Source organism: Musca domestica, unplaced genomic scaffold, assembly GCF_030504385.1.
Source record: "Musca domestica strain aabys unplaced genomic scaffold, Musca_domestica.polishedcontigs.V.1.1 24, whole genome shotgun sequence".
Lineage (NCBI taxonomy): Eukaryota > Metazoa > Arthropoda > Insecta > Diptera > Muscidae > Musca > Musca domestica.
Genome location: NW_026712272.1, coordinates 2,260,423 through 2,271,457, shown reverse-complemented (window position 1 = coordinate 2,271,457; position 11,035 = coordinate 2,260,423). Strand labels below are relative to the sequence as shown.

General features: G+C 37.7%; 1 protein-coding gene across 2 annotated transcripts in view; it reads left to right on the top strand.

Annotated features, from left to right (window-relative positions):
* The window catches only part of LOC101900631 (chromatin-remodeling ATPase INO80), a 145,968-nt gene that overhangs the window by 75,306 nt on the left and 59,627 nt on the right, over positions 1 to 11,035 (top strand). For both annotated transcript variants that reach the window (XM_059123226.1, XM_059123225.1), the window contains exons 11-12: positions 8,956 to 9,058; positions 9,266 to 9,369. In XM_059123226.1, coding sequence (XP_058979209.1) covers positions 8,956 to 9,058; positions 9,266 to 9,369 — 207 coding nt within the window. The remainder of the gene's footprint in view (positions 1 to 8,955; positions 9,059 to 9,265; positions 9,370 to 11,035) is intronic.

The window sequence follows — 11,035 nt, the reverse complement described above, 5'->3', positions numbered from 1 at the left end:
AATAATAATAATAATAATACTAATAATAATAATATAATAATAATAATAATAATAATAATAATATAATAATAATAATAATAATAATAATAATAATAATAATAATAATAATAATATAATAATAATAATAATAATATAATAATAATAATAATAATAATAATAATAATAATAATACTAATAATAATAATACTAATAATAATAATAATAATAATAATAATAATAATAATATAATAATAATAATAATAATAATAATAATAATAATAATAATAATAATAATAATAATAATAATAATAATAATAATAATAATAATAATAATAATAATAATAATAATAATAATAATAATAATCATAATAATAATAATAATAATAATAATAATAATAATAATAATAATAATAATAATAATAATAATAATAATAATAATAATAATAATAATAATAATAATAATAATAATAATAATAATAATAATAATAATAAAATTAATAATAACGGGTTTTTGGAAAATCGAACTTTAACGTTACGAAAGTTTTAAAATGATACTAAACTTGTAAAATGGTACCATTTGGTATTATTTGAAAAAAAAACTTTCACGTTCTGTGAGGTACATGCCTCTCTATATATCTTTCTGCCATTTTGCCAAAAAAGGTTAGTGAAATAAAGTCTGTAAATCTATCGTTAATAGGTTTCCATAGAGTCACCCTTCCAGATTCTTTCCCAGTCTAAGATGACTTCTTACTAAGCATTTAAATTAAGACAGATAACTAGGCGTCTATGGAGACACCATACCTCGCATCTATAAGAATCCTCAAAAGACTTCTATTGAGACACCTTACCAGACATGTGTTGAGACACTTTTCTAGGCTCTATTGAGTCATCCTAAAGGGCGTCTATTCAGACCAATTACCAGGCGTCTGTGGATAAAGTTGGCCGGCGTCCTTTGAAGCTGTATAACAGGGGTCGGTGGTACCTTCTTATAAAACCTCTATAGAAACACCTTACCAGACTCATTACCAGTTGAAAATGACACGTTACCGTGTATTTAAAAATCAAGCGTCTATAGAACTTTACTAAGCGTCGGTGAAGACGCCTTTTCGATCTTGTAAATATACAGGTTACGGGGCATCTATAAGGACATCTTACCAGATTGTGTAAATGCACCTGACCAAGTATGGCACCTTACTAGGCATTAGAAGTAACTTACTTACTAGTTAACAATACCAGGAATCCATAATCCCTTACCATGCGTCCGTAGAGATACCTTACCGTCTGTTTAGACTCCTTACATGTCATCTATTAGGACACCTTACCAGGAATTTATTAAGACACCTTCACGGGTGTCTGTAGCGAAGCCTCACAAGCCTCATAGGAACACCTCACAAAATACCTTTAGCTTCCATTTAGAAATCCTAAAATACATCGTTAAGGGCATGGGACACCATTCCAAGCTTCTTCATCTGCATCAAATGAGACACCTCAGCAGTCTTATATTGGGACATCTTACCAGACGTCCAAAATGACTCATTACCAGCCGTCTTTAGATACAATTTACCAGGGCTCTACAGAGGCATCTTACTAGGAGGCAATATATACACCTTTACAATCGTCAAATGAGACACATACCAAGCGTTCATCGTGAAAATGTATCTGATGTCTATGGTGATACCTTACTAAGTGCCAATATAGAGACACCTTACCCAACTACTTACCAATTTACATTGTCACCTTCCCGGTCTCTAAAATACATTACAAGGTATATAGGTCTTGCCAATTGTCTCTGGATTCCTTTTACCATTAGTCTATAGACAGACACCTTTCCAAACGTTTATTACGATACCTTACTTATCGCAGGACATGGTGTCTCTTGTCATGCGTCAATTAAGACATCTCTACAGGAGCCTTTTAGGTCTATAAAAATATATTACCTTTCAATCAAAGAATTTTAAGACGTCGTGAAGGATGTGAAACGCTTTACCTAGCTTCTTTACCAGCATCAAATAAGACACCCCAGCAGTGGTTTATTAAAACACCCTACCAGACGCCCATAATGACTGATTACCAGTCGTCTTCAGATACACCTTTTCAGGACTCTACAAATTCACCTTACGAGGAGGGAACATAAACACCTTTCCTATCGTCTAAGGAGATACATACCAAGCGTCTATAGAGAAAAATGTATCAGATGTCTATGGTGATACCTTACCAAGTGTATAGAGACACCTTACCCGACGACTTAGCGATCCGATTTACATTATCACTTTTCCCGGTTTCTAAAATACATTACTAGACATATCAGTTAGTGTCTTGCCAGGCGTCTATGGAGCATTTTTACCAAGAGTCCATAGGGAAACGCCTTCGAACGCCTAGTTATTACGATACCTAAACGGGATGTAATGTGGACAACTTATCTGGCCTCTGTAGAGCTATCTTGCCATGCGTCTATTGAGGCATCTCAACGTCTATAAAAAATATTTTTCCTGCAATTCAGAAATCCGAAAAGGGACCATAAATGACGTGAGACACATTCGAAGCTTCTTCATCTGCAGTCGTGTATTAAAACACCTTGCCAGACATCCATAATGACTTCTTACCAGCCGTCTTTAGATATACCTTCCCAGGGCTCTATAGAGACACCTTACGGGTAGCCAACATAGACACCTTTCAAATCGTCTAAGGAGACACATTCCAAGCGTATATAGTGAAAATGTACCAGAGGTCTATGGTGATACCTTACTAAGTGCCAATATAGAGACACCTTACCCAACTACTTACCAATTTACATTGTCACCTTCCCGGCCTCTAAAATATATTACAAGGTATATAGGTCTTGCCAATTGTCTCTGGATTCCTTTTACCATTAGTCTATAGAGAGACACCTTTCCAAACGTTTATTACGATACCTTACCTAGCGTCTGTAGAGACACCTTGTCATGCGACAATTGAGACATCTTTACAGGAGACTTTTAGGTCTATAAAAAATCTTAGCTTTTATTCAGAAATCCTAAGGACGTCGTAAAGGATGTAAAACCCCTTACCTAGCTTCTTTATCTGCATCAAATAAGACACCCCAGCAGTGGTTTATTAAAACATCTTACCAGACGTCCATAATGACTCCTTACCAGTCGGCTTCAGATACACCTTTTTAGGTGTAGATTTCTAACCTTTCCAGAGCTCTACAGAGGCTCCTTATGAGGAGAAAACATAGACAACTTTCTAATCGTCTAAGTAAACACATACGAAGCGTTTTTTTTTTTTTTTTTTTTTGAGAAAATCCCGTCAAAATTCTTTGGTGATACCTTACCAAGAGCCTATAGAGACACCTTACCAGGACACCTACCAATTACCAGGTTTCTGTAGAGATAACTTATTATGTGCCTATTGAGACATTTTAACAGGAGCCTTTGGGCACATCTTAAGAGGGTGGCACCTTACATGGTGTTTATAGAGACATATTTCCAGTCGTCTACAGAGATGTCTTACCACCACATTACCGACTCCTTACCAATCCCCTTTATAGTAACTAGTTCTATATAATGTCCCTTACCAGTTGTTTATAACATTCTCTTAGTAGTCGCTTTAACGACCCCCTTAAGTAGTCCCTCTGCATATTCAGACGTCTTTGTCTTACGTCTATGTAGGTTCCTTACCCGCCTCCTGTAATGTCTACTTACCAGTTCCATTCTCTTTCCTTTTATTACATTTTATGGAATATAATTGCGGTTTCTCGAAATGACAACAGTGATTGTTATTCTGGATGACATTAGGGCAGACAAACATACAAACCCGAAGAACAGGTACTACGCATTCGAATCCGATCACTGAAGAAGAATTAACCACAGATTTAAAAAAAAAAATGAAACAAAAACAAGATACAACATCCCATACTGTTGTTGTTGTTTTTTTAGTTGTCATTTAGCGAAATCCAATCGTATCCGACGCTGAGGTACTTAGTTGTGCCCGCATATTAGTTAGGCACGTGTTTTTATTCAGGAAACAATTGAAATAACCTCAAAAGTGCAGCAGAACTTCGTTGGCGTTTTTTTTTTCCACTCACTTCATTCATTGAGTCATTCATTCAATGTTGTTGGGAGGTTTTTATGCTTTATCAAGAACCTACAACAATAAGTACGACAATAACAGCAACAGCAAAAAAACGTAAAGTGTAACATAATAATTATGTATGTGATGTGGCCAGCTAAGCTTTGGGTTTTTGCCACTACTTCTTGCAGTTGAGGCGGGATAATACCTCCCAAGCTGCGATTATCATTCTCCTTAGGGAACTTGTAGTTGTAGTGTTGCAGAGTAAGGCCATTTGATAGTGAAACTGAAGGGGTTACAACAAATTTTATTCATTCATTATTTTCATTCATTCATTAATTTTTTGTAAGGGGGTAGGGGCCGAAGGGGGAAAGGGTGTGGAATATTTTAATAAGGAATATGATCACTGATCTACGTCTCCGTTTTTTGCTTTTTTGTTCAACTTACTCCTAGCTAGAGTGTTTTTTTTCTCAATTGTCTGTCTGCTTGTCTCTTGCCTGCCCCGGTGCCAGTATCTTCTTACCGGAAACTAATTATACAGCCTTTGTTTTTCCCCCCTCCACCTAGTATTTATGTTCAGCGTTGTTGTTGTGTTTTTTTCGTTTTTTTTTTGTCGATCGCTTCTGTGGTAGGCGACATATCTGCTACGCCCTGGCTTTGGTTGTTGTTGTTGTTATTTTTGTATTATTTTGTTACAGTTTTGATATTGAAACCTACTCAAATTAGAGACAGTGGAACGAAATGGAAACTTCCATTTTTAGGTACTATTCGACTTACAAATCGCCACTTATCAGATTATTAATTGACTGCTTACCAGATTTCTCCTTACCAGATGTATATTGAGTTACCTTACCAAACATGTATTGAGACTCTTTATGAGGTGTCTTTAAAGGCTACTTCCAACTTTGCAGGCGTATAATGATGCACTTTAGCAGGTGTCTACTAAAACACCTTACAGACGTCTATAGAGACACATTACTAATCGTCTACATTACCAGTCATTTATTGAAACTCCTCGCCAGTCGTTTTGTAAAATTTTGTCTATTGAGAAACCTTTCTAGATGGAGATACAATACCAGACATATATTCCGACTCCTCACGAGGCGTCTATAGAGACTACTTACCCGAATTCTGCAGAGCCTCCTTACTATGCGTCTTTTTCGTAACCTCGTTTTGAGACACCTTACCAGTCGTCTATAGAGACATCTTATCCAGAGTCCATAAGGACACCTTACCAGTAGTCTATAGGACACCTTACTTTACTAGGAGTCTATATAGACACCTCACCAGGAGTCACCAGGGGTGCATAGAGACACCTCACCTTAAGTCTATAGAGACACCTTACCAGGAGTATATAAAGACACCTTACCAGGAGTATATAAAGACACCTTACCAGGAGTTTATAAATACACCTTACCGGCAGTCTATAAAGACACCTTACCAGGAGTCTATAGAGACACTTTACCAGAAGTCTATAGAGACACTTTACAGGAGTCTATAAAGATGCCTTTCCAGGAGTCTATAAAGACATCTTACCAGGAATCTATAAAGACACCTTACCAGGAGTCTATAAAGACAGCTTACCAGGAGTCTATAAAGACATCTTACCAGAAGTCTATTAAGACACCTTACCAGGATTCCAGAAGTCTATTAAGACACCTTACCAGGAGTCTATAAAGACACCTTACCAGGAGTTTATAAATACACCTTACCGGCAGTCTATAAAGACACCTTACCAGGAGTCTATAGAGACACTTTACCAGGAGTCTATAGAGACACCTTACCAGGAGTCTATAAAGACACCTTACCAGGAGTCTGCAAAGTCACCTTACCAGGAGTCTGCAAAGTCACCTTACCAGGAGTCTATAAATACACCTTACCATGAGTCTATAAAGACACCTTACCGGGAGTGCACAAAGACACCTTACCAAGAGTCTATAAAGATACCTTACCAGGAGTCTATAGAGACACCTTACCAGGAGTCTATAAAGACACCTTACCAGGAGTCTATAGAGACACCTTACTTGGAGTCCACAAATACACCTTACCAAGTGTCAATAAAGACACCTTACCAGGAGTCTATAAAGACACCTTACCAGGAGTGCACAAAGACACCTTACCAAGAGTCTATAGAGACACCTTACCAGGTGTCTATAAAGACACCTTACCAGGTGTCAGTAAAGATACCTTACCAGGAGTCTATAGAGACACCTTACCAGGAGTCTATAAAGACACCTTACCAGGAGTCCACAAATACACCTTACCAAGTGTCAATAAAGACACCTTACCAGGAGTCTATAAAGACACCTTACCAGGAGTCTATAGAGACACCTTACCAGGAGTCTATAAAGACACATTACCAGGAGTCTATAAAGACACCTTATCAGCAGTCTATAAAGACACCTTATCAGGAGCCTATTAAGACACCTTACCGGGAGTCTATAAAGACACCTTACCAGAAGTCTATAGAAACATCTTACAGGAGTCTATAGAGACATCTTTTCCAGGAGTCTATAAAGACACCTTACCAGGAGACACCTTACCAGGAGTCTGTAAAGACACCTTACCATGAGTCTATAAAGACACCTTACCAGAAGTCTATAGAAACATCTTACAGGAGTCTATAGAGACGTCTTTTCCATGAGTCTATAAAGACACCTTACCAGGAGACACCTTACCAGGAGTCTGTAAAGACACCACACCAGGAGTCTAAAAAGACCCCTTACAAGGACTCTATAAAGATACCTTACTAAGAGTCTATAAAGACACCTTACCAGGAGTCCATAAAGAAAAATTACCAGGAGTTTATTCTACACCTTACCATCCGTCTGTTCGGATACATTACCCGCCGTTTATTCACATGCCTTACCAGATGTCTATTCAAAAGCCTCACCAGCCGTCTATTCAGACGCCATACCAGCCATCTATTCATACGTCTTAACTGTCATCAAAAAATGTCGGAAATAGCATCAAATTTTAGAATAAGTTTAGATTTGTTCGAATTGGTCACCTTTGGCACGAATTATGGTCTTCAAACGGCCAATGAAATCGTCACACGCTGCCTGAATGTTGCCCTGCGTTATTTTGGCCCATTCCCGGCGAAGCGCTTGCTTGAGGTGATCGACACTTTGGTATTTTTTAGTGCCAACCTTGCTTTCCAGACACAATAGGCCAACGGATTGGTATCGGGAGATTTTGGTGGCCATTGTGCGCTGGAAAAGAAGCGAGGAACCTCATTTTGCAACCATTCTCGTGCTGAGTGCGATGGTGCTGAGTCCTGTTGGAATGTCAAAGGTCTGCGGCCAAAATATTTGCGTGCCCAAGGCTTTAACACACCCTCCAGAATATTTTCGCGATAATATTCGGCATTTATTCTTATGCCACGGTCGATTAATTAGAGCGGAGAGCGACCACCGGCTGTTATGGCGGCCCACAACATCACCATGGCCGGCACTTGAGTCCACATTTTAAGCGGACCCTTTTGGCTAGAAAACACGATCATTTTGTTTGTTTACAAACTGCTAGACAACGAATGTTTTCTCATCGGAGAAAACCAAACTCGGCAGTTCACCACTATCGGCCAAGCGAAGCAACTCTTGAGCTCGTTTGAGTCTATTTTCTTTCCGTTGCGGTGTAAGTTCTTGCACTTTTTGGAATTTCAATGGCTTTACCCTGAGCTCATTTTTTAATATTTACCGAATGGAATATTGCGATATGTTCAGCTCACGAGTCATTTTTCGGCCACTGCGACGCGGGTTTATGTCAAGTCGCTTTTTTACTTTTCGAACTATTTCTACTGATGTTGCTGTTTTTTCCGTCCATATTCTTGACGTCGGGCTACGTTACCAGTATCACGGTTACGAGCGATGGTACGAGACACAAAAGATTTATTCACATTTAAATGCTGGAGTGCTCTAACGATAGCCACTTGTGGTTTTCCAGCCAAATATAAAGATATCACACTACCACGCTTGAATCACACATCGCGAATAACTTTTTTTCTGGAAAATTCTTACCAAAATGCTTTTGAACGCTTGTAAACAATATAATGAGCTATCACTGGAATAATTTTAACAGCTGTCGGACTAGTGGCTTAGAAATGACAGCAGTCTGAATTTGGTTGCAGTTTTTTACCCTGTAAAGGGCTGGTAAAGGACCTCAATGTATTAGCCTTATATACTGACTACTTACTAGTCGTTAATTCCAGTGTAGAGGGCCGTTTCTTTCAAGGTTTCCTTTGACCTCATTTATAAAAAAACTACTTACCTGACCTCTTACTGTTAGTCTGGAGAATCTTTATAACATTTGTTATATCTTTCTTTTACACCTACCTTCCTCCAATTTTGTCCCACTGTTCCAAATTATCTACGCCTTGAAGTTTTGGTATTAAACCTTCTTCCTCTCCCCTTTGGTTGCCATTTCTTCAATGTATGCACTCATAAATTCTCTTGCTGTTGTTGTTGCTACTGTCATAATTTCACTTCGTTAAGAAGGGGTTAAATATTGATTAGGGCCACTTTAATACTTTTGAAATTCTGTTTTTCGATCGCCGATTTATGTTTCTTAAATGTAAGGTTTCGTTATTTAGGGGTTTCTTATTTGAATTCTTTTGAATTATGAAAAAACCCCTTTTGGAATTTATTTCAAAGATAATGATCATCCGTTGGCTGATTCGGGTTACGATCGGATTTTTTTTTATGGGTTATGATTGATATTCATATTTTTTTTCGTTTACTTCCTCTTTCAAAGACTAAAATTGTAGGGGTTTTGATTATTATTTGATATATTTTAAGGGCGTTTATTTTGTTGCTACAAACTGGCGCCCAATGTCATTTACATATTTCTTTCGAAAGCTATTTGTTTTCATATTCAATATTTGAAGCTGTAATTAAATTTATATTTTTCTATATGGTTTTTTATTTATAGATCCAACGCATGGTTATTAGTGGCGGCAATTTCAAACCCGACACTCTGAAGCCGAAGGAAGTGGTATCTTTACTCTTGGATGATGAGGAAATTGAAGCGAAATGTAAGTATAATCAGAGATCTTTCAAAGAATATATTCGAAGGACCATACAAATGGATTTTTCAAGGACTATCAGAGCCACTCAGATGGATTTGTAAAGAATATTCTTTAAAGGCCTCTCAGAACCACAGATGTGGAATTTTGAATTAATATTATTTCAAGGGATATTAGAAGCGAAATCATGAATTAATTATCTTTTTAATTTTACAGATCGTCAAAAGATTGAGGGACAACAGGAATCGACTTCAGCCAGTAGTAGTGGTAGCGGAAACAAAGAATCAACTGGAGAGAAAAGGAAACGTCAACAAAACAAGGTAAGAAAATCTAAAAACAAACATTAAATTAAAAAAAAAAAAAAACAACAAATGAAAGTTAAAATCATCTTCAATACTTTCTCAAAATTCGATAATAGATCTCTTCGTCGACCAAAAAAGCCAAATACCTCATCACTCACTTCCGTCTTATGCATACGATCATCCTCTTCATATACATAAGAGCTCAAAACTGTCTGTTTGTAAAATTTTTTTCTCTACGATCCTCGCTAACCCACAGATGCTGGTCTGAAAAAAATGTGCAAACAGTACCAAATCAAATATGGCTAATGGCAACAACAAACTCCTCTTAAAGTGGTTAAACGGTGGCGTTGTTTTCGCTCACATACGGCACTTGCCTGTTTCTGCAGCTTTGCCTACAATTCATGGAACCTGACTTTTTTCAGATCCTCATCCTCATTCATCCATTGCTACAACGTTGCATGGATGACGGCCTAAATACGCATGAATACAGATTTTAATCTCTAAGATTAAACGTTTTTAATAATGTCTAATAGAGTTGTGAGTGTCTATGTCTTTTAAAATAGGATAATTGAAAAGTTGTCGAGAAACATAGATCGATTCAAGATTACTTTCGAATAGAGGGGTGATTTCGTTTTTTCCTGTTTTTTAATTATCTATTGCATAATTTAGCTTTCAATGTAAATAAGGAAATTTAAGAAAAGAAGAGAGTCATCAGTCATCTTTGAGAGGATCATGTAGTTCAACATATGATTCTTAGACTTCTTAGAAGACCAGAAGGTCTTCTTGGCTCCATTGAAGACCAGAAGACCAAAAGATCTTCTAGGCTTCATAGTAGATCAGAATAGCTGAAGGTCTTCTATGGCTCCATTGAAGAGCTGAGGGTCTTCTAGGCCCAATAGAAGAACAGATAGTCTTCTAGGCCCAATAGAAGACCAGAAGGTCTTCTAGGTCCCACAGAAAACCAGAACGTTTTCCAGACTTCATAAAAGACCAAAGGGTCTTCCATGCTCCATAGAAGATCAGGAAATCTTCAAGGCTCCATAGAAGACCAGCTGAAGGTCTTCTAGGCCCAATAGAAAACCAGAAGGTCTTCTAGGTCCCACAGAAAACCGGAACGTTTTCCAGGCTTCATGAAAGACCAGAGGGTCTTTCATGCTCCATAGAAGACCAGAAAATCTTCAAGTCCCTATACAAGACCAGAAGGTTTTCTTGACTTCACAGAATACTGGAAGGTTTTCTTGGCTTCACAGAAGACCAGATGGTTTTCTAGGCATCATTATAGGCCAAGGTCAGAAGGTCTGCCAGGCTTCATAGAAGACTAGATAGTCTTCTAAACTCCATAAAAGACCAGAAGTTCTTCTAGGCTTTGTAAGGGAGCTACAGTTCTTCTAGGCTCGGTAGAAGAGCTCCAGGTATTCCAGGCTCCATAGAAAACCAGAAGGTATATTAGGCTCCATGGGAGACCAGGAGGTCTTATATTCTTCATAAAAGACTAGAAGGCCTTCTAGACCCAATTGAAGACCAGAAGGTCTCCTAAGCTCCATGGAAGACTATAAGAGTTGAAGGTCTTCTATAGCTCCATTAAAGACCGGAAGGTCTTCTAGGCTACATAGGCTCCTCGAAAAGGTCTTCCAGGCTTCATAGAAGACCAGAAGAAGAGAACTGAAGCTATTCTATCGGTCCA